Genomic DNA, 25,354 nt, shown 5'->3' with positions numbered 1-25,354 from the left:
AGTTTTTATCGAGATTGGCTTTGAAGCTGCTGGTGCTGGATAAGCTCACTATCTTCTTGCCTAGACCATTCCGTAAGCTAATAACAAGGTTGGAGAAGAAATATTTCCTTTTTGTTGTATTGGTGTGACTGTGGAACATATTGCTAAAAAGATAATAAATAAGTAATTTTAACTAAAAAACGAATTTATCCACGGAAGCTGAACTTAGACTACATGAATTTGATAAACATATTTTTAGTTAGTTTTACACTACTTAGGAAATGTTTTCTGATAATCTTAACCGGTGGGTTGGGGAGAAGGGCTAAACTTCGCATAAGCCTATTGGGCTGCAATATACTATTGAAGTATTAGGAGGTTTCGGTCTTTAGCATAAATACGAGAGCTAAACTTCGAGTTGGCCAGTCTTACTGTAGTTAAACTCTCTAGTTATAAATACTTACTGTAGTTATAAATTGGTGCCTTGTAATGTAATTTTAAACTCGATAAATTTTTGAGCGGTTTCTGGAACATGATTCAGCTCACGTAAATTATTCAAATCGTAAAGTAAAATTATTCAAATCGTAAAATTCAAATTCGTAAAGTAAGGGATGGTACTTTATAAAATAATCGCAAACCAACTCAATCCTCTTAATCTCAAGTTTAACCTTTATTCTTGCTGTAGATGTAAAAATTTCTCTGGAACATCAGATCAAATGGGACGTATTGTTTTTTTTTGTTTTTTTTTTATAGAAGTTACTTGATTACGAGAAAATTTGCATTACCCCAGTTTTATGTAGTCTATTATTAACAAATCTAATATTCTAGATCCCTCTTACTACTACTACTACTACTAACAGCTCACCACAGCATCAATCCGCCTGAGGCTGACACAGCTACGCACGCTCCTCCATCCCAATCCATTCAAAGCCTTCCTCTTTACACTCTCCCAGGAAGTTCCGATTTCCTTTAAATCTTTCTGTATGACATCCTCCCACCCCAACAGCGGACGACCTGGTTTCCGTTTAGCCCTTGACGGTTGGCCAAAAAGGACAATCTTCGGTAATCTGTCATCCTTCATCCACAGAACGTGCCCTAGCCATCTCAACCTTTCGTTCATTATAGTCTTTGAAAGTAGGATTGAAGCATATTTTTTGTACATCCTACTGTTTTGAATACGGTCAGTCAGCCGGGTACCCAGGACAATCCGTAGGCAACTTCTCTGGAAAACATCTAGCTAATCTTCATCCGCCTTTGGGAGTGCCCATGCTTCAGAACCCATCCATAAATTTTAACTGAACTGAATCAACAGACTTCCAAACTGGAATCCAAAATTTTCAAATTGTTCTAATTCAAGGAAAGAAGTCCCACTCCTACCATCTCGAACTATGACTTCTACTTTTTACATTTTTATTTCAGTATAATTACTTGTTAATTATTTAGGCGTCAAATCGATCCTCGTAGCCTTGATGCCTGGTAAGGCTGAAGTAAGGTATAACCCATCGGATGTAAAGCCCACTGCGATTGCAGAATCTATAACTGAACTTGGATTTCCATCAGTTATTGGTGCAGGAGATGGCTCCAGTGACGGGGAGGTTGAGCTGAAGGTAATTTCCCTCCTCTAATTTGATTACCTAACTCCGTTAACATCTTGAGGTTATGTTATATTCAAATCTTGAAAATTAAAATTGCCAAATTGATTCGAACTGCACATAGGTTCACAAAGGTTTGACCCTTAGGTACAATTTACAACTCAAGACTTTGGATGAACCCAGTTATTGAACTTTATCAGACAAATCTAGTGAATGAACCGGAAGTTAGTATTTTGTTCTGTATAAATATTTTAGTTTTAATTTTAATGCTTTAATATTTCTGTTGATAATGATCGCTGTACATGTGGTCGAAATATCCAGACTTTTGTGTCTGTTTTCACTTTCTAATAAATGGACTTACCCCTATTTGAACCTTTATTTGTTAGTATCTTGGGCATATGGGATTTTCCTCCGGCAATAGGGGTCTAAGATATTAAATAGTTGGGACCTAGACATGAATCATCAGCATTTTTTTTGAAGGTTGAACTGATGTTGGAAGGGGAAAGGGGTCCAGGCTCAGTCTTCTTTCTCTGTGAGAAAATACTAATACATATAATGATGAAACATAATCTAAAAATCCTATAATAGGTTTAGTACAAAATTTATTCGCACGCTACTTTGGTTGGCAGCGAAATCAATTCATTAATTATGGAAAAAGATAGGATCTAATTTAAAAATTCGGGCACTTTCTATGTCAGTGAATATCCATTAATTGGCTAAGGATATGTTCTGCCTAATTACCTAATTGGACAACAAAATGATATTATAAATTGTCATTACAAATATCTACAAACAGGTCTGACGTAAAGGGGACATCAGAGGATTCTTCAAAGGGGGTGGGGGTCAAACATGGATTTTAGGCCCAAGTTTTTTAAATGTACAGGAAGTGGGATAAGCTAATTTCAATCAATGATATTAGAAAAAATCACTGAACTCCCCTTGTCCATGAGCATGCCTTCACAGATTAAAACAAATGTTTGAATACCCTGCGTGAGATTCAGTGAAAATTCAGTTTTCTGTATATATATATAGCTGTCTAAAGCGTCCGCAATAATAATTACGCCCACCAGGTAAAAATTATAGTATGTGCGTTCGGTAGGAGGAAAGCTCTGGCCCCCAGGCTCTGCCTCTCACTCTCGAAATCCTAATATTATTCAGAATTTCTTGGCAGTTCATATTGAAATTATCAAATAATTTATTTTGTACTATTCGGCCTCCCGGAAATATTTATGTGAACATGCCTGAAAGATAGGGGTTGGAAGTTGCTCAAACTCTGGGGAAGGGACTTCTTTAAGAAAATGAAGTTTTTTTTGTAATGAGTGCTAATACTCTGCTGGAAAAAAGAAATATATATTTCAATTCTTTAGCTGGGTTAATAATGATGACTAAAGACCATGTTTAATCATTGATGGCAGTGAAGCTCTGCAAAACATTCATAATTTTTCTGTTCCAATAAAATTTGTGCTGGTTTATTGGAGTGACTTGAAATAGCCTTTTCTTGGCATAAACTTGGTCGATGTTTCCTTCTGACCTATGATTTTAGAAATCACTATATCTGTTATATTTCCATTCAGTCGGTGCATTTTTTTTTTCATGAAGCGAGGAAAATTATCATTGAATTTGTTTCTTTTGATGGGGTAACTTACAATCATTAACTTAATTTCTACTCCAATCTCCAATTGATGTAATTAGGGTCATAAGGATCCTACACCTTAGAGAGCTTATAGACTAATTGTTGAAAGCAGATTTTGCCTTGTCTTAATCAGAAGCAACGCTCTAGCGTTGCCTCTAGTAAAGATCCAGGAGCCCTCAATCTACTATTTTTTTTGGCAGGACCACTTCATATGGAAGGGGTGGTCGTAGAAGGGTTACAGGGAGCTCATTCGTTCGGAAATTGAAATTTATAGTCCCTGTTTTGAGATTCAGAATGGATTGGAGGGTGACCAGATCCCTCCCTTGCCTGCTTTCGCTACCACCTCCTCCCCCCATCCTCCGCGATAACCTCCAAAGATATCCGATCAACTTTTCTGAAATAGCCATTTTGTTCAAAATCGTCAAAAGGCCAAGTAAATATGTCTCCAGAGACAAAACAAGCCCTGGGCAAGGAGCGTACGACGCGATATGCTTATGAAGGTTTAGGGGGCGCTAGTGTTGCTCTTGTTGATGGTAATATCAGTTTATTCTAAGTTTGACTTGATCATTCATTTTAATTTCTGTTCGTTGTAGGACTCGTTTATTCATCTACTTGTTAGCATTATGTTTGACGTAACTATTCACGTTAATTTGTGTTGGCTCTGACTTTTACTTGTTCATTGATAGCAACATTTTTCATTTTAAGTCTAGATTATTATAGGAATTTACTTGTGCTCTCTTACGTTTTAATATGACTCTTTACTTTTCTTCGAAAAACTTCTTTTTTTGCAAAGTTTTTTTTTAAATAAATTCATATATATGAGATGATTAGAAGGCATTACACCCTCTTTTCCTTTATTATTGTCCTTTTTAGTAGACATGAGAGATAAAAGAGTAGACACTAGACACGTGTCTCGTGTCTTTTTAGTAGACACGAGGTCATTAGAAAAGACCTCGGCTTCCTCTCCTTTCAAACCAATAGCAGTTTGAACCTGTAAATTACATCAATAACAAAAACTATAGAATGGTGTTTTGCTTTAGCATTGCTAGTGCCCTCCTCTTTATTGCCCAAACATGAAAGATCCTATTTGCTGGTTTTTTTTTGCCAGTTAAGATGAGTCACTAGACCAATTTAGACGGGTAATACCAAAGTCTGTTCTGTATTTCTTGTCTCTTTTTCCTTCACTTATATTACCTTGTTCCGTGTGTGTTGGATCTCGTATTAATAAGTCCATATAGAAAATATTCGTGGAGAAGGGAGATTGATTTTCATATACTCTCAGTTCCAGCCGTTTGATTTTACTTGAACCCAATTCTAAATGGCTTGTATAACTCTTTACCAAACGTTTGATATCGAATTCACGGTAGTGTCTGTATCTTATCGCACAGAAAAAGAAAAAACACTAACGATCCTGTTGTAGTTTAGTTTACTATTTTGTCAATGTTGACACACAAAGATATTTTACTAATCACAATAATTTTTTTGTGAGAAAATCAGCAATATAATTTTCGGTATTGAAAGGATAAAGTTTTTTTTATAAGGAAATGGAGGACTAGAAAACTGAATTTGTTTCCCTGAAGTGTTTTTACTTGTATCCTCAAGCTTAATGCCCACTTTGTAAAGTTAGTTTCCAGCAACAATGGCATCAATGCTTGTAATGACTGTAAAATTTAGCTACAAGTGTTAGAAGAAGATTTAGACGATGTTAGAAGTGTTAGACGATGATAGTAAAATACTACTTTTTTCCATTATTCCCACTTCATTTTTTAATTTTCTCTACTGTTATACATAGTTTACTATTATACCGTTTTTGTTCTTAAAAGTGTTCTTAGATGGTAGATAATGTTTTCCCATCTGGAAGATTCTTTCCACTTTTCTTACTTCATATGATTATAACTTTTTGCCATTAGAGCTATGATGATAACACACCTTTAGTGTTTGTAGATATAATATCAGAAAGCACCCTCTTGGTAAAGCGGCTAATCAAATTTTTCATTGACCAGTTCCAATCGAGGATTCAAATAACCTAAGATTTGTAAAAATTACGCTGCGTGGCTAAACAGTATGATAAACATCTACAACTTCTAATAACTTGTCATAAGTGATAGCCCAAGGACATATGTTTCAAGACTGCTTCATTAAGAAGATCTATCAAATAATCTGTTTTATGCGCACAGGAATTCATTCTAGGGGGTGAAGGAGGTGGATTTCATTAAAACGTTAAAAATGGGTGATTAATGTGATCATAATTTCATTTTCTTCCAATAAGCTTCTTGCACCCCTTCCCTGCTGTCATAAAAGTTATATTTCAAAAGCTTTATCATCGGAAAACTTAAAAACCAGACGATTCTCGGTATTTTTTTTTTCCATCGTGTCCTTGTAACTATTATGTTTTATTGACGCTGTCTAAAGGGAAAGGGCTTAAGGGTAATTTTCTCCCAAGAGCGGTTGGAATTCTTATATGGGAAAACTTCGAAAATTTAGTCTATTAAGTGTAGTCTTTCTAACACCAACCACTTGGGAAAATCTTTTCTTGCGGATAATTAATTTCTTGATTTAAAAAGGACTGCCAAAAATGCATATTAAGATTTGCACAAAGTAATTTTTTGTAAATTAATCTGAAATAACCCAAAAATTTTGCAACACTTTGAAAAATTTTGCAAGATTTATCACTTTGCTCTATCACCTCTGTTAACTCTCATGAAATCTTTTAAAACTCCGTTCGATTTACTACACTTATCTGACCTCCAAAATTGCCAAACTTTATAAGTCATTTTCTTTCCTATAATTTGTGTCTTGGACATGACTTCAGAACATCTTTCGATTTATCAACCTCATTGCCGGAAATTGGTATCCTGGAAAGATCCCTGGAAAATATGTCCGTCACGCTCAAATATGATTGAATTTGTCGCCAGAACAATCTCTAGTTTATGCACCGCAGAATACTGAAACGAAGCTTTTGATTCCCCTTCTTGTATTAGCGAATTTCTTAAATTATATACACGTCCTGCTGGTGACAGATAATAAATCACCAAATTTGCCTGATAAATGATTAGCCAACACTGATATTTGAATTAGCTTAAATTAGGCTCTTGTTGCTTTGTATTTTTTTTAATCTGAGCATATTAACAGGCAAATTGAATTGTTCTAATTTTTCAGTATATCACACGCTTTTTAAAAAAAAGTAAATCTAGAACAAAAATATTTTTTGGGAAACGGTAAAATGCTTTTCTTAGCGATTATGAAGTTTCAATACCAGTACAAATATCGCTGTGACTTAATTAATTTAGTAACTTCTTGAAACAATGAAGTTTACTATCTCTTTTTCCCTTCTTTTCGCCTCTGTCTCTTTCTGACTCTCGCCGTCTCTCATTTACCTACTGTTGCAACCGTGATCACAAACTTAGTTGTTTTTTTTTGTTACCAAATATCCAAGAATTTGGATTTCTAAAGAACGTTTTCAAGGTGCAACTGCCCTCCTTTGTACTGTCGTCATATAATGCTTTATTCGTCCCATGAATTGGGATATTTTTGTGCTTGTTGTTGAATATGTAGTTTACACTCAAATATAGAATGGATAGTGACCGAGATCGGTTCAGCTATGTACAAAACCTCCATTCAGTAATTAATCGGAGGTAGTAGGTGGGCAAATTGCTTGTGCTTTACACCACCTCTCATTCATAGGAGTGCATTGCCAAGTGCTGAAATCTAGGATGGATAGTGACAGAGATCGGTCCAGCTATGTACCAAACCTCCATTCAGTAATTAATCAGAGGTAGTAGGTGGGCAAATTGCTTGTGCTTTACACCACTTCTCATTCATAGGAGTGCATTGCCAAGTGCTGAAATATAGGATGGATAATGACCAAGATCGGTCCAGCTATGTACAAAACCTCCATTCAGTAATTAGTCGGAGGTAGTAGGTGGGCAAATTGCTTGTGCTTTACACCACCTCTCATTCATAGGAGTACATTGCCAAGTGCTGAAATCTAGGATGGATAGTAACCGAGATCGTTCTAGCTATGTACAAAACCTCTATTCAGTTTGAGGTCCATGGGACTTCTTGTTGTCTAGTCTTAGTTTCTCAGTTTAAGCGCATTGTATGCACCTCAGAAGGAGCTAGTGATATCTGGCCTTCAATGTTAGGACTATTTTCTTTTCTTGAGGTGATCATGGTTTTAATGGTTAAATAATATAAAATTTCTCTGAAATGGAACTTCACAAGCTGGAAAGACGCGATAGCTAAGACTGTTGAATGAAAACCAAGGACAAAACAAAAAGTCAAAGTGTAAACTTACTAATGTTGCTAGCAGTTATCTAGGCTGCAGAGGGCCTAGAGGGGGCAAAATTCCCATGTAAATATAAGTTTTGTTAACGTATAAAAGTCAAACAGGGGAATTTCTTGTAAATGGTCCCGCTGTTCGAAATTGTCTGAACCTGTTTAACTTGGGGTTTAATTTAGGATTCAATATAATTTAGGATTGTTGATAGTTTACACTCAAACCAGAAGTCTTCAGGTTTTTCACTACATCCACTTCCAATATTTCATTTAAACATAAGACCATGGGAGTAATTTGAAGCAAACATATTTTAATACCAAAGCCAGAAGATTGATTAATATAAGGCTGTACCAGGAAATCGTAGGATTATTAGAAGAAGATTTTTAGGGAAGAAAGTTATTAAAGCAGCTAGGAATGTTCGAAGAAAATTCTTTACGCTTGAAAGAAGAGATAAGGGTTATGGGTAGACCAGTTAGTCTGAACTTATCCCAAAATAGAAAGAGAGCTTCAATTAGTGATAAAGGGGAGTAGTAAGGAGAAAGAGGTAAAGCATTTTGAGAATGTACTAAACCCTGATCAAGGCGTAGGAAATAATATACAAAATAAATTTGCATAAATTTGATAATTTAGAATTGTAATTAGATTTTTATTGTAAGGGAAAGTTATAGTCGGTATTAATAGGATTGACTAATGATGTGGCTTTGACTAGAACTATATATAGCATGGTAAAAGAGGCTTCGAAATTACGAAGCTCGAGATACGATAATTATAGGAAAATTGCAAGTTTGGATTTTGTTGAAGTAACTAGTGATTTTACGAATACTTGGTTTCAACCCCTTTACAACAAAGGTAATAAGAGTGAATATAGTGAACTTACAGGCGTTAGCTAGTTAATATATAGGCATTAGTGTCTCTTTGACCAAATTTTAAACCTTAAGCTAATGATTTTAAAGAGTTTGAATTATCAAACCTCTTCAGTCCTGAATCTCTTAGATTATGAATATGTATTTGATTTAGCTTATGGAAAACCTTAGTGAAGGTCTTATCCTTGTATGGTGTTAATTAGAAAAACATTTTCTGGGTCCTGGAACGCCTTTCAGTCTTTGTTAAGAAACCCATGGTGGGTTTCGTGGTCATTGAAAATATTCTAAGTCAGGTAACTCCTTCTGATCTGGGCTGAATTCAGAATATTTCAAATCCTGTAGCTCCTTTTGGTTTTGGTGGGTAAAAAGCAAGTCTCATAAAATCGTTTTCTCTAGGCTCATTGAATATTCTAGGTCTGGTACCTCCTTTTAGCCTGGGCTGTTAGTTTTCCTCCTAGCAAGTTTCAAACAAATCGGAAAGCAAAAATTCGTTAAGGATTTATGCCCTTTTTCTTAAAGTACTGCTTGAGACTAAGTTCCGTAGCCAAGCCCCTGAATGACCGAAAAGTAAAATTTTTTGACATCTTGTTTTGGTCACAACTGAGGTTGGGAGGCCCAGGGGTTAATCGTACTCTCAGACTGAAAAATCCTCGCATGATTACGGCCCTAGAAGACTGCAACATGGCTAGATTTCCTACTAAAACCTGTCTGTAAAAAACGAGTGCTTCATATAATTTAGCATCCTGGCCTCTGGGGGTGTGTGGACTATATCATTTGCAGGGACATACTTAAAGGACCTTTAGGTAATTCTGAGTGAAATTAATACGAACATATCCTAATTTTGATCTGACACAATGGGGGTCATCGGGTTAAGTAAGAAGGGAGGGTGGCTTTATGTGACATTTTTATATTTTAAGCGGGTATCTGACAGTGTAAGGAGAACCTGTTAAGGAAGGAATGTTTGAACATTGTCTTACATTACTCGTTTGTGGGGCTATTGATTCTAGCCTATGATGTGACAAAGTTTGTGCTGGAAGTAGTAGGAACGTTCTCTGGTATGATTTGGTTAGATCTGAGGACGAAAGAGGGATATGTTCTATCTTCGTGATTATTTCATTTCTCGTGAATGATTTGCCTGAATATTTAAAGGCAAATAGAGCACCTGTGTTACTAGTACACATAAGTAAATCGCATGTGTTTAACTTTTGCTGATGATGTAGTGTTAGTGGCAGAATCCAGGGTAAACTATAGTACCTGATTTGAGTTGTAAATTAATTGCAAAGGGTAAGTTTAGAAAACAAATACAGGCAAGTTTGGCAAAAGGAAAACGAGTCTTTTACGTATTCACTGCAAACCAGATAGCGAAGATTAATAAAGTAGAGATGCATAAAAAAATGTTTTTTATTAACTAAAATAGTTCAGGCTATGCAATATGCGTGGGAAATTTGGAGACATGAAGATGCCGCCAAGCTGAAAAGTGTTCAAATACAGAGTTTAAAAAGGTATTCTTGATAAGCAGATGTGTTAATAATTTGGTAATTCAGAAGAACTTGTGGCTGCATTTATTGGCAATTACTGGCTTAATAAGAAAACTTTGTAATTTTGAAAGCCAAATAGAATCAGCATTGAATAAATGGAAGGCAGTGGAAATTATCGTTTATAAAATTTTTGGGCCCTTATATCAACCAGAGAAAAGGCTAAAATTATAACATAAAAACAGACTCTTTGAATTTTAAATTTGAAAAAGCAACTAGACGAGACATTTGCTTACTAGGTTTTGGTTTCGGAGATAAGCTCACGAAGATGCCAAGATTCCGTAATGCGAAAAGAGCGTATTTAGATGCTATGACAGGACAATAAGAATGGTTTTGTTCTGCCTGTAAAGAGTAGGATAGAGGGAGAATGAATGCAGCCTTGTTGACTTCATGCAGCATGGTCCTGCCATAAGTTGTTAGAAGCAATAATACTACCAAAGTGTGGCATCAAATGTAAAAGACAAGAAAAACAAATATTTCTTATATGGTATCTGTCGTATCATTTCACAAATGCACCGTTTGACACTCACTTGTTTGAAATCTCTGAATGAGCAAATGGGTTTATTGGCGTTCTTACACAGCATGTTTTCTGTACATCTGTGCCTGGAAATAATTTTGTAATAATGGTTACTCATTTAACGCAATAGACTGTTTTATTTTTGTTTTTGTTTATAGTGTTTCCCCCTTGGTTAACTTCTACCATTTGATATCTTTTTGGCCTTTGTTTGTTTTATTCTTATCACGGGGGCAGTATTTCAATTTTCTTAAAGGAGATTTGAGTTCACTGTTTTAGATTAATCACATTCAAATATGCAAGAAGTAAATAATTATGGGTTCTTAGAACCATTCAATTTTTTTAGGGGAAAGGCTTGAGGCTTAGTTGGAAAAGTAGTTGCGTTGCTAAAGAGCTCTCCTGAGGGGTTAGGGGTATTGTCTTCTACAGAGCTCGGATTCACGTTTACTCTAACCTTAAAAGATTGAATAACGTGAAATTAATTTTATACATAGGAAATTGTAGCGATAGGGAGAAGGTTATGTTAAAAATGCACACTGAAATACAGTGAAGGTACCCACGGAAATTTCCTCCTAGGAGGAAGAGCTCTTAAAATAGTTATGAAAAGAGGGGGTTAGGTTCGAAAAAGGTTGTTTCTGCTACAAAATTGTCATTTTTTTCTGAATATTACATTGTGCTTTTTGTATATGTTTGGACTCTGCCTGCCTCCCCCTTAATCTGAATAAAGATAGTGAAAAATATCTTCAAGAACATTTTGAGAAAACCTGTAAATGTGGATGTTCGTGCCTATAAGCGTAGTAAAAAAGAAGAAGCTTTGACCTCCCTTTAAAGCTCTAGTCTCCGTGGACGTATATGACATGATCTCTGTTAGTATTTTTACTGATGGATCTAGTTGTTTCAGTTTGTGGCAGTTAGTTTAGATTTTGGTACCTAATTTTTGCTAAATGTCTTTCCAATAAAATTCAAACCTCTGTGTGTGAGTTTTTTCTGGCCATTTCCAAATTATTCATTTAGATTTTATATCTTTCAGATATGTGGCATGACTTGTGCATCATGCGTTCATTCAATTGAATCGAATATAATGAAAGTAAAGGGAGTTCTGTCAGCTAGTGTGTCTCTTGGTACACAAAAGGGCAAATTCACATTTAAGCCAAGTGTTACAGGACCTAGAGATATAATTGAACATATACAAGTAAGTATCAGGTCAATAGTCCTGCACAGAAAGATGTGAATGAAAAATATGTATTTAATCGGGATTATGTCATTACTTTCATTTACGCTCTAAAATAAAGTTCCGAAAACGCAATATATTTTTTGGAGTTTTGGATGATAAGTTTGGGTTCCATATCGTTTTACTTGAGATATTCTCCGAAAATATGAAGAAATTTTGCTGATGCCGAAAAAAAAGGACAACTTTAAATTCTCTTTTGTTTTGTTTTTTAATATTGTGTTGTATACTACCCTACAGAGGACAAAAGTTATTCCTCTGACTATTTTCACGTGCATCACAATGTCTGTATTTTTAGCGGTCAACCTAGAACTTCTATAATCTTGAGACAGAAACGTCGTTGTAGTGAGACTGGCACTTGTGCAAAACTGCCAAAATGTTCTGAAGAATATCAGGGATGTCTTTCAACTGATCAAGAATTAATAAAATTGCAATTGCCTGGTTTTATTTTCGGCTTTTTCTAGAAAATGGGCTCTTCACACACACCCTTGGGTGATGGAAATTCCTCTCCAGTTCTGCATGCACGTCCTGTGGCTAGTAGCTCGCGAGCACTGAAGGCACAGTCCCGTCCCGTCCCGTCATTGAGACTTACTTTTTCTTTATTATAGTTGAAAACCGTGATTTAGAGACAACTTTTCTGCTCTTTGAGGCGTGGGATAATTGAAAAAAAAACAATGAAACTCGACAACCCTAATTTTAAAGCCCACAACGCCATCTATGATAATATATCAAATCGCCTATCTTAAGCAGTGTCAAACGTTCTCGTTGGCATCGTGGGAATAAAAGACTGCAAATCAATACAGTTCGTGGTAACGAACTGTAAGTAAGGAGCGACCCGGCTCCATAGCAACCGAAACTCTAAAAAACGGAATATAAATTGAACGGATTATATTTTGATACCAATACATGCATCTAAAGAATCGCATCTTTAAAGCTGATTTCATATATAAGTTTCATCAAGTTTAGTCTTACCCATCAAAAGTTACGCGCCTGAGAAAATTTGCCCTATTTTCGAAAAAAGGGGGGAAACCCCCTCAAAGTCATAGAACTTTAATGAAAATCACACCATCAGACTCAGCGTATCAGCAAAACCTACTACAGAAGTTTCAAGCTTCTATCTGCAAAAATGTGGAATTTTGTATTTTTTTTTGCCAGAAGAAAGATCATGGATGCGTGTTTTTTTTTTCAGGGTGATCGCATCCACCCAGTAGTTGTAGAACATCGCGGGAGAGCTCATTCGAACGGAAATTAAAAGTTCTAGTGCCGTTTTGAAGTGACCAAAAAAATGGAGGGCCACTAGGCCCCCTCTCACTCTTATTTTTTCCCAAAGTCACCCGATCAAAATTTTGAGATAGCCATTTTGTTAAGCTTGGTCGAAAAATACAATAAATATGTCTTTGAGGATGACTTAATCCCCCACAGTCCCTGGACGAATGTCTGCAAGATATGAACTTTGTCCAATGTTTACATATAGTATTGGTGATTGGGAAGTATACAGAAGTTTTCAGGGGTGATCTTTTCTATTAGTCTGGGGGGGGATCGGGGGTTACGTGGGAGGATCTGTCCATGGAGGAAGTTTTCACGGGGGAAGGGACATTGCTATGAAGGGGGCACCGGATTTCCCAGCATTATCTTAAAAAATGATCAGAAATTATATAAAAGAAAACAATTTTTTCAACTGAAAGTAAGAAGCAACATCAAAACTTAAAACGAACAGAAAATTATTATGTACATGATTGGGTTTGCTCCCTAGTCATTACCTCGCTCTTTACGCTAAAGTTTTTTTTGTACTTTCATCAGAGCTATTTATTCTAATTAATTAAAAAAGCTTTCCGAAAAATAAGTTTTTAAAAGAAAAGTAAAGGCCATTTTAAACTTAAGCTCAGCAGATACAAATACCTTTTAAGATTGAAACTCAAAACGACCAGAAATTACTATTAAAGAATAAAAAAACATACAATGACTCTTGTTTGTGGTGATTTTTGTTCGTTTCAAGCTTGATTTGCATATTCAATTTAAGTTCCACTAGTTTACTATTTATTTATTAATTTACATTAATATCTATTGTATGTTTGTTTGCATTGATTGTTTACATAATTTCTGTTCGTTGTAAGTTTCATTTGTACTTCAATAGGAAAATATTTTTTTCGTCTTAAGCTTGATTTTCATAATCAATCCAAGCATTACTCTCTTTATGATCTATTTATTCATTTATGTTATTACTTGTTGTATGTTTTTGCTATGATTGTTTATTTAATTTTTGTTCGTTTTGGGTTTCATTTATTCTTCAATAGTAATTTCGGGTCGTTTTTAGTTTGAATTTTAAAAGGTATTTGTGTCTGTTGAGCTTAAGTTTAAAATGGCCTTTACTTTTCTTTGAAAAACGTATTTTTCGGAAAGTTTTTTTAATTAATTTTTGTTCGTTTTTTATTGCAAAAAATTTCAAGTTTTTTAAAATTCCTTATTTCAAAATCAAACTTAAAAAAAGAAAAAAAAAATATTCATCAAAGTATCAAAACTGATATCAAAGTAACAATATCAAGGTGAAAAAATGGGTTTGTGTCAACCTTGGACTTTTTATTATCTGATGTTGGAATTATTTTTAACAAAATATCTATCTCAAAATTTTGTCGGATGGGTTTGGGGAAAAAGGGCGTGGGGGGACTAGATTAAGCTTCGGTCTCTTTTGACTCTTTAAAAGTGAACTAGAACTTTCTATTTTCAATCAAATGAGCCCTCTGAAGTTTATACGAGCATCCCTCTATAAAAACTGCATTTATCACTAGAGTATAACTAACAACGCCTATCCCTGGGTCCTGGGGGGCTGTTTCGAGCATCGGGTTTTAATAGCTGACGTTTACATTAACTTTAACCAAAGTGTCACTAGACATTCTTATCGGATGGGTTTATCTATTCTGTACGTCCAAAGGTGTAGAGGGCGGGAGAGGCTAGTTGCCCTCCAATATTTTTTAACTATGAGAAAATGAACTACAACTTTTAATTTCCATTCAAATGAACCCTCTAAAGTTTATACAAACATTCCTACCACAAGAATAATATATGCCCCCAGAGCAATACTTACAATGCCTACTCCGGCCCTGGGGGGGGGGTCAACACAGGATTTTTTTTTATCTGACCTTTGAACAATTTTTAGCGAAATAACCATATGTAAAGGAGTTTTTGTTATATGATCTTTGAACTATTTTTAACAAAATGGCTAGGCCTACCTCAAATTTTTTATCCGATGTATTTGGGGAAAAAGGGCTGGGGGGGGGGGGTAGTTGCCCTCTGATCACTTTTGACTCTTTAAAAGGACTCTAGAACTCTCGATTTCCAATAGAATGAGCCCCCTTTGAAGTTTATGCGACGACCCCTTCTATATGAAGTGTCTCTGGGAAAAAATAAATTGAGTGTTGGGGGATGCTAGCTGCCCTCCAATCACTTTTGACTCTTAAAAAGTGAATTACAACTTTCAATTTCCAATCAAATGAACCCTCTAGGAAGTTTATACGAGCATCCCTTCCATAGCAACCATATATGCCCCCTTGGCATAACTTACAACGCCTACCCCCGGGCCCTGGGGGGCTGTTTCGACAACGGAGTTTTTTCTTATCAGAGCTTTGGACTATTTTTAACAAAATGTATCTCTCAAAATTTTATCTGATGCATTTAAGGCGTGGAGGAGGGGGGGGGGGCTAGTTGCCCTCCGATCTCTTTTGATTCTTAAAAAGTGAACAAGAACTTTCAATTCCAATGAAATGAGCCCTCCCCGAAGTTTATATGAGCATCCCTTCCATAAGAACTATACATGCCCCTAGAGCATTACTCATAACGCCTGCCTCCGGACCCTGGCGGGTTCCGTCGACACAGGAATTTTTCTTTTCTGACCTTTGAACTATTTTTAATGAAATGGCTATTTTAAAAATTTTATCGGATGGGCATGGGGAAAAAAGGGTGTATGGGGGGGGGGCTAGTTGCCCTCGGATATCTTTTGTTTCTTAAAATTTGAGCTAGAACTTTCAATTTCCAATCGAATGAGCTCCCTCTGAAGTTTATACAAGCATCCCTTTCATAAGAACCATATACGCCCCCAGGACAACACTTACAACGCTTATTCCTCGGGCCCTGCGGGGCGTTTTTGTAATATATTTTTTTAAAAATTCCCAAAAGACTGGCTATCTCAAAATTTGTAGCGGATGGGTTTGGGGATAAAAGAGCGGGGGGGGGGGCTATTTTAACTCTATCGACTCTTAAAAAGTGAACTAGAACTTTCAATTTCCAATCAAATGAGCCCCCTATGAAGTTTATATGAGCATCCCTTTCATACATGCCGTTAGGGCATAACTTAGTTTGCCTTCCCCTGTGCCCTGGGGGGTTCTATTGACACCGGATTTTTTCTTATCCGACCTTTGAACTATTTTAGACAAAATGTCTATCTCAAAATTTTCATCAGATTGTTTAGAAAAAGAAGGCGTGGGGGGTGGGGTTAGCTGCCCTCGGATCTCTTTTGACTATTAAAAAAATGAGCTCGAACTTTCAATATCCAATCAAGTGAGCCCTCTCAAAGTTTATACGAGCATCCCTTTCATACGAACAATATATGCCCCAGGGCATAACTTACAACGCCTGCCCCCGGGCCCTGGGGGGTTGTGCCGACACCTGAGTTTTGTTATATGACTTTTGAACACTTTTTAACTTAATGGCGATCTAAAAAATTTTACTCGATGCATTTAGGGAAAAAGGGGCGTGGGGGGGCTAGTTGCCCTTCAATTTCTTTTCACTCTAAAAAACTGAACCAGAACTTTCGACTTCCAATCAAATTGAGCCATTTCTGGAGTTTTTACGAGCATCCCTTCAATAAGAACCATATATTCCCCCAGGGCATAACTTACAACACCTGCCCTCGGGCTCTGGGGGGCTGTGTTGACCCCTGAGTTTTCGTTATATGGTCTTTGAACTATTTAAAAAAAACTATCTCAAAGTTCTTATCGGATGGGTTTGAGGAAAAATGGGCGTGGAGGGGCTAGACGCCCCCTAGTCTCTTTTGACTCTTAAAAATTGAACTAGAACTTTCAATTTCCAATCAAATGAGCCCTCTTTGATGTTAATACGAGCATCCCTTCCATAAGACCCATATATTCCCCCAGGGCATAACTTACAACGCCTGCCCCCGGGCCCTGGGGGGTTTTGTTGACACCGGAATTTTTTTTTATATGATTTTTGAACTATTTAAAATAAAATAGCTATCTTAAAATTTTTATTGGATGTATTTGGGAAAAAAGGGTTCGGGGGGGGGGGGGCTGGTTACCCTCCAATATCTTCTGACGTTTAAAAAGTGAACTAGATATTTCCATTTCCAATCAAATGATCCCTCTATGAAGTTTATACGAGCATGCCTTCCATAAGAACCATATATGCCCCCAGGGCATAACTTATAACCCTTGCCCCTGAAGACTATGGGGGGAATGTCCAGCTCAAACATATAATTTACAGAAAAGATGGGCGTGAGAGGGGGGTTAGTTGCCCTCCAATCACTTTCGACCATTAAAAAGGGCACTAGTCCTTTGAATTTCCAATCGAATGAGCCTTTTTTTAAGTTTTTACGACAACGCCTTCTATAAAAACCTTTTATGCCCCCAGAGCATAAATTAACACCCTTGCCTCGAGGGTTGTGGGGGAGTGTCCTCCTCAAAAACATATTTTCTATCTGGAAATCACCTATGCTGAACAAAATGGCTATCTAAAAATTTCGACTATTAATTTCGACTATTAAGAAGGGCACTAGCCCATTGAATTTCCAATCGAATGAACCTTTTTTGAAGTTTCTACGACAACGCCTTCTATAAAAGCCTTTTATGCTCCTAGGGCATAACTTAAAAACCTTGCCCCGAGGGTTTTGGGGGAGTGTCCTCCACAAAAAGATATTTTCTATCTGGAAATCAACTACGCTGAACAAAATGGCTATCTCAAAATTTTGATTGGATGTATTTGGAGGAATGATGGGCGTGGGGGGGGGGCTAGTTGCCCTCCAATTACTTTTGACTATTAAAAAGGGCACTAGCCCTTTGAATTTCCAATCAAATGAGCCCTCTCTAAATTCTTTAAGAGCATCCCTTCTATATGAACCATATAGACCCCCAGGGCATAACTTAATATCACTACCCCGGGGTCCTGAGGCAGTTTGTTGACCGCAGAGTTTTTGTTCTATTGTTATTGAACTATTTAAAAAAAAAACTATCTCAAAGTTCTTATCGGATGGGTTTGAGGAAAAATGGGCGTGGAGGGGCTAGGTGCCCTCCAATCTCTTTTGACTCTTAAAAAGTGAACTAGAACTTTCAATTTTCCATCAAATGAGCCCTCTTTGAAGTTTATAAGAGCATCCCGACCATAAGAATCATAGATGATATATGGCCCCAAGGGCAAAACTTACAACACCTGCCCCCGGGCTCTGGGGGCTGTGTCGATACCGGAATTTTGTGTAGTGTAATCTTGGAAGAATTTGTAACAAAATAGGTGTCTCAAAATTTTTATTGGAGGTATTTGGGAAAAAAGGTTTGGGGGGGGGGCTGGTTACCCTCCAATATCTTTTGACGTTTAAAAAGTGAAATAGAACTTTCCATTTCCAATCAAATGAGCCCTCTCTGAAGTTTATCGAGCATTCCTTCCATAAGAACCATATATGCCCCCAGGGCATAACTTATAACCCTTGCCTCTGAAGATGTGGGGGAGTGTCCAGCTCAAACATACAATGTCCAGAAAAGGTGGGCGTGAGAGGTGGGCTATTTCCCCTCCAATCCCGATTAAGTCTAACGACGACAATGATCACTAGCCCTTTGGATTTTTAACGGGAGACGGCTTTTTTGAAGTTCTAATGAAACCGCTTTCAAGTAAAACCTATGTGCCCTATAGGCCCATCATACAATACGTGTCTTAGGGGTTGTAGGGGAATGTTCTCAAAAACATATTTTCTATATGGAAATCAACTACGCTGAACAAAATGGCTATCTAAAAATGTTGATTGGATGTGTTTGGGGGAATGATGGGCATGGGGGGGGCTAGTTGCCCTCGAATCACTTCCGACTATTAAAAAGAGCACTAGCTAATTGAATTTCTAATCGAATGAGCTTTTTTTGAAGTTTCTACGACAACGCCTTCTATAAAAACCTTATATGCCCCCAGGGCATAACTTATAACCCTTGCCCCTGAGGGTTGTGAGGGAGTGTCCTCCTCAAAAACATATTTTCTATCTGGAAATCAACTACGCTGAACAAAATGGCTCTCAAAATTTTGATTGGATGGGTTGGGGGGAATGAGGTGCGTGGGGGGTGGGCTGATTGCCGTCCAATCAAATTCGACTATTAAATAGATCACTAGCCCTTTGAATTTCCAGTTGAATGAGCGCTTATTGAAGTCTCTACGACAACATCTTCAACAAAAACCTTATATGCCCTCAAGGCATAACTTATAACCCTTGCCCCTGAAGATGTGGGGGGGGGGGGAGTGTCCAGCTCAAACATACAATTTCCAGAAAAGGTGGGCGTGAGAGGGGTTAGTTGCCTTCCAATCACTTTCGGCTATTAAAAAGGGCACTAGCCCTTTGAATTTCTAATCGAATAAGCCTTTTTTGAAGTTTCTACGACAACGCCTTCTATAAAAATCTTATATACCCTCAGGGCATAACTTAAAACCCTTGCCATGAGGGCTGTGGGGGAGTGTCCTCCTCAAAAACATATTTTCTATCTGGAAATCAACTACGCTGAAAAAAATGGCTATCTAAAAATTTTGATTGGATGTGTGTGGGGGAACGATGGGCATGGGGGGGGGGCTAGTTGCCCTCGAATCACTTCCGACTATTAAAAGGAGCACTAGCTAATTGAATTTCTAATCAAATTAGCATTTTTTGAAGTTTCTACGACAACGCCTTTTATAAATAGCCTTATATGCCCCCAGGGCATAACTTAAAACCCTTGCCCCTGAGGGTTGCGAGGGAGTGTCCTCCTCAAAAACATATTTTCTATCTGGAAATCAACTACGCTGAACAAAATGGCTCTCAAAATTTTGATTGGATGTGTTTGGGGGAATGATGTGCGTGGGGGGATGGCTGATTGCCCTCCAATCACTTTCGACTATAAAAAAGGGCACTAGCCCTTTGAATTTCCAATCGAATGAGCCTTTTTTGAAGTTTCTACGACAATACCTGATTTAAAATCCTTATATGCCTCCAGGCAATAAATTACATTCCTTGCCCTGTGGGGTGTGGGGGATTGTCCTCCTCATAAACACATTTTCTATATTGAAATCAACTATGCTGAACAAAATAGCTACCTCAAAATTTTGATTGGATGTGTTTGGGAGAATGATTGGCGCGGGGGGGATAGTTGCCCTCCAATCACTTTCGACTATTAAAAAGGGCACTAGCCCTTTGAATTTCCAATCGAATGAGCCTTTTCTGAAGTTTCTATGACAACGCCTTCTATAAAAACCTGATATGCCCCCAGGACATAACTAAAAACCCTTGCCCTGAGGGTTGTGGGGGAGTGTCCTCCTCAAAAAGATATTTTCTATCTGGAAATCAACTACGCTGAACAAAATGGCTATCTCAAAATTTTGATTGGATGTGTTTTGGGGAATGATGGGCGTGGGGGGTGGGGGCTAGTTGCCCTCCAATCACTTTCGACTATTAAAAAGGGCAATAGAAATCTCGATTTCCAATCGAATGAGCCCCCTTTGAAGTTTCTACGATGACCCCTTCCATATGAAGTGCCTTTGGGGAAAAAAATAATAATAAAACATTGGAGCCGTATGGCCTTTACTATAGGCAGCGCTATAGCATTGCCTCTGATTAACGGCCTTTGTGATTTAGGGCATTCTTAAAGAACTGGAAAAAATTCGAACTTTAGCGTAAAGAGCGAGGTATTGACTAGGGGGCGAACCCTCTAATATATGTAATGAAAATATACGAATATAGAAGTTCGCTACGTAAGTTAATTCGTAAGTCAGAACAAAATTTCGAGTAATCCATTTAGCCAAAAAAAGTAAAATTAACGTGCAAATTTCGTTTTAATTATTCATGTACAGTGAGCCAAAATCAAAGCTGCATTAATTCAAAAACGTTCAGAAATTAAATAAAAAAAACAAATTTTTTTTCAACTGAACGTATGGAGCGATATTCAAACTTAAAACGAACAGAAATTATTTCATATATGAAAGGTGCTGCCCCTTCCTCAATGCCTCGCTGTTTACGCTACAGTTTTTTTTTATTAAAAAAAAAAATAGAGTTGTGATAAAGACTCAAACTTTAGCGTACAGAGCGAGGCGTTGAGGAGGGGACAGCCCCTTTCATATATGGAATAATTCCTGTTCGTTTTAAGTTTTTACGTCGCTCCTTACTTTCAGTTAAAAAAAACTTGTTTTTTTTTAAATTTAAGTTTCATGTAATATATCAACTGAGGGTTTTAATGTTAAAAAATTTGTTTTCCTGTTCGAAATTTATCTCTTAGAAATGCTCTTAGATTTGAACTTTTCGTTTCTCATCATCCCAATTTTAGAAAACAACTTCACAATATTAAAATGAAAAATGACTCTAATTCTCCGAAAATGAGCTATTAACATCATAAAAAAAGCTTTGACTGTTTTTTATTTTCTCTTTTTGTCTAATACACTTCATTTTGATGGGCTTACTTGTCTATTACTGAGTTTCTAATGAAAAAGTAAAGACTTATTCTTTCTTATTAGGTTTCAATAAGAAAGACTTAGATTTTATTTTTTGGTAAAGATGAAAATTTTTTTTAATTTCATAGTACAGTAATTGTATGCTTAAATATCCATTGTTAAGATTCTAAACGCTATCCAATAAGAAATAATAAGATCTTATTTATAAGAGAAAATGCAGTAATAATTTTATTTTGAAGTAACTATGTGCCTGAAAACCGTATATTCCACAAATTTGTAATATGTTAATGACGCAAATTAAAAAATAAGTTTTTTTTATAGTCCTTGGTGTAACTTATTGTGAAAGTCACTGACACCCTCTTCATATCTTGTGGGCTTCTTAGATAAAACCTAGTTCGGTCTCCTTTTTATTTCTTCATACTCATTGAGTTTATTTTTGCCCTTAAGTCTACAATTTTTTGCAATCTTTTTCATTATTATTGTCATTATCTTTGAATTCTTATTTGTATTAATTAAAAAAAAAAACTTTACGAAAAATATAAGTTTTTCAAAGAAAAGTAAAAGCCATTTTAAACTTGAGCTCAGCAGATACAAATACCTGTTAAAATTCAAACTCAAAACGACCATAAATCAAACAGTTCGTGGTAACGAACTGTAAGTAAGGAGCGACCCGATCAATGGTAACCGAAACTCTAGAAAACGGGTATTTGATACCAATAGATACATCAAAAGAATCAGATTTCAATGGTGAATTCAAATATATAACTTTCATCAAGTTTAGTTCTACCCATTAAAAGTTAAGTGCCAGAGAAACTTTGGCTGATTTTCGAAAAAAGGGGGAAAGACCCCCTAAAAGCTATAGAACCTTAATGAAAACCACACCATCATATTCAGCGTATCAGAGAACCCTACTGTAGAGGTTTCAGGCTCCTATCTACAAAAATGTGGAATTTTGAATTTTTTACCCAAAGAAAGATCACGGATGCGTGTTTATTTGCTTTTTTGTTTTTTTCCACAGGGGTGATCGTATCAACCCACTGGTCCTAGAATATCGTAGGAGGACTCATTGGAACGAAAATTAAAAGTTCTAGTGCCCTTTTTAAGTGACTAAAAAAAAATGGAGGGCAACTAGGCCCCCTCCCACGCTCATTTTTCCCAAAGTCACCTGATCAAAATTTTGAGATAGCCATATTGTTCAGAATGGTTGAAAATATAATAACTATATCCTTTAGGATGACTTAATCCCCCGAAGTCCTCGAGGGGAGGGCTGAAAGTTATGAACTTTACCCAATGTTAACATATAGTATTGGTTATTAGGAAGTATACAGACGTTTTCAGGGGGATTTTTTCTGGTAGTAGGGGGGTGGGTGGGTCGGGGGTTATGTGGGGAGATCTTTCCATGAAGGAAGTTTTCATGGGGGACGGAACATTGCTATGAAGGGGGCGACGGATTTCCCAGCATTATAAAAAAAAAGATCAAAAATTAAATATAAAAAAAAACATGTTTTGCAACTGAAAATAAGGAGTAACATCAAAACTTAAAACGAACAGAAAATATTACGTTTATGATTGGGTTCACCCCCTAGTCAATACCTCGCTCTTTAAGCGAGATTTTTTAGAACTTTCATAAGAGCTATTTATTCTAAATAACGGCCTTTGTGATTAAGGGGTCATTTTTAAAGAATTGGAACAAAATTTGAACTTTAGCTTAAAGAGCCAGGTATTGAATAGGGGTGAGCCCCCTAATATACGTATTAAAAATCTAGAATATAGAAGTTCGTTGCGTAAGTTAATTCGTAAGTTACGTATATTTATTACTAATAAAAACGTTCGTAGATAAAATTAAACAAGTTTCGAGAAAGCCATTTAACCAAATAAAAGTAAAATTAATATGCAAATTTTGTTTTAATTATTCGTGTACGGTGAGTCAAAATCAAAACCTGCATTAATTAAAAAAATTTCAAAAATTAAATAAAAAAAAAAACAACTTTTTTTAACTGAAAGTAAGGAACGACGTTAAAACTTAAAATGGGCACAAATTATTCTGTATATGAAAGGGACTCTGCCCGCCATCAAACCTCGCTCTTTACGCTAAAGTTTGACTTTATCACAACTCTTATTTTTTTTTTTAAACAATAAAAAACTTTAGCGTAAAGAGCGAGGCGTTGAGGTGGGGACATCCCCTTTCATATGCGGAATAATTTCTGTTCGTTTTAAGTTTTAACGGCGTTCCTTACTTCCAGTTAAAAAAACTTGTTTTTTTTTATTTTTACTACTAAAGAATAAATGAAACCCAAAAACGAACAGAAATTACATAAACAATCATAGCAAAAAACATACAACAAGTAATAATATGAATGAATAAATCGATCTTAAAGCGAGTAATGCTTAGATTGAATACGAAAATCAAGCTTAAAACGAAAAAAATATTTTCCTATTGAAGTATAAATGAAACTTTAAACGAACAGAAATTTAATAAACAATCTATGCAAACAAACATACAATAGATATTGATGTAAATAAATAAATAAATCTTAAAACGAGTGAAACTTAAATTGAATATGCAAATCAAGCTTGAAACGAACAAAAATCACTACAAACAAGAGTTTGGGTATGACCTCCTTCTCTCACTGTAAAAGTCTAAAACCTACTGCGTCATTGGCGCTTTACTGAAAACAAATTTTATGACAAATGTTTTCTTTTGTACTTAGTATTGAAAATAAACATTAAAATTATAGTAACATTTTGAACTGATGAGCTTTCAGCAATTAATATCATTATACATCAAATATTCAGTTTAATTTATTAGCTCTTTTTAAAGTTGTTCAAGACGAATATAGTTTCACTACAAACTAGTGTTTGGATACTGCCTCTTTCCTTAACTTTAAATAAAAACCAAAACTTTATTGCGTCATTAATGACTCACTGAAAAATGAAATATTTTAAAAATATGTTCTTTTCCAGCTCTTACATAAGTGAGAATAAAAATTAAATTACAGTGAAATAAATTCTTGGACTGACGGATATTTCTTTGACTAAAGCCCGTATGAATCAAATGATACATTTGATGTTGTTTATACTTTCCAGGACTGTTCAGGACGCATATAGTTTTCTGTAAAGTGCCAATGACGGAGTAGCTTTTAGACTTTTACAGTGAGAGAAGGAGGTGATACCCAAACTCTTGTTTGTAGTAATTTTTGTTCGTATTAAGCTTGATTTGCATATTCAATTTAAGTTTCACTCGTTTTAAAATTTATTTATTAGTTTACATTAATATCTATTGTATGTTTGTCTGCATTGATTGTTTGTTTAATTTCTGTTGGTTTTAGGTTTCATTTATACTTCAATAGGAAAATATTTTTTTTCGTTTAAAGCTTGATTTTCATGCTCAATCTAAGCATTACTCGCTTTAAGATCTGTTTATTCATTCATATTATTACTTGTTGTATGTTTTTGCTATGATTGTCTATTTAATTTATGTTCGTTTTGGGTTTCATTTATTCTCTAATAGTAATTTCTGGTCGTTTTGAGTTTTAATTTTAAAAGGTATTTTTATATGCTGAGCTTAAATTTAAAATAGCCTTTACTTTTCTTTGAAAAACTTATTTTTCGTATTTTTTAAAAAAATTAATTTTTGTTCGTTTTTGATTGTAAAAAGTTTCAAGTTTTAAAAATTTCTTATTTCAAAATAAAACTTTTTTTGAAAACATCAAATGTTCATCAAAGTATCAAAACTGGTATCAAAGTAACAATATCAAAGTGAAAAAATGGGTTTCTGTCAACATCGGAGTTTTTATAATCTAATGTTTGAAGTATTTTTAACAAAATGGCTATCTCAAAATTTTTATCGGATGGGTTTGGGAAAAAAAGACGTGGGGGGGGGGGGGCTAAATAATCTTCGGTCTCTTTTGACTCTTTAAAAGTGAACTAAAACTTTATATTTTCAATCAAATTAGCCCTCTGAAGTTTATATGAGTATCGCTTCTATAAGGACCATATATATCCCCAGAGTATAACTTACAACGCCTGTCCCTGGGCCCTGGGGGTTGTGTCGACTCCGGA

General features: G+C 35.9%; 1 protein-coding gene across 5 annotated transcripts in view; it reads left to right on the top strand.

Moving 5' to 3' along the window:
* ATP7 (copper-transporting ATPase 1) overlaps window positions 1-25,354 on the top strand; it is a 304,355-nt gene that overhangs the window by 62,314 nt on the left and 216,687 nt on the right. For all 5 annotated transcript variants that reach the window (XM_089105398.1, XM_089105396.1, XM_089105401.1 and 2 more), the window contains 2 exons: window positions 1,420-1,583; window positions 11,423-11,584. In XM_089105398.1, the coding sequence (XP_088961524.1) occupies window positions 1,420-1,583; window positions 11,423-11,584 (326 nt within the window). The remainder of the gene's footprint in view (window positions 1-1,419; window positions 1,584-11,422; window positions 11,585-25,354) is intronic.

The sequence above is a fragment of the Artemia sp. Qi Xiang Cuo genome, chromosome 19 (genome assembly GCF_049724085.1).
Source record: "Artemia sp. Qi Xiang Cuo chromosome 19, ASM4972408v1, whole genome shotgun sequence".
Lineage (NCBI taxonomy): Eukaryota > Metazoa > Arthropoda > Branchiopoda > Anostraca > Artemiidae > Artemia > Artemia sp. Qi Xiang Cuo.
This window is presented reverse-complemented; position numbering and strand designations above follow the sequence as displayed.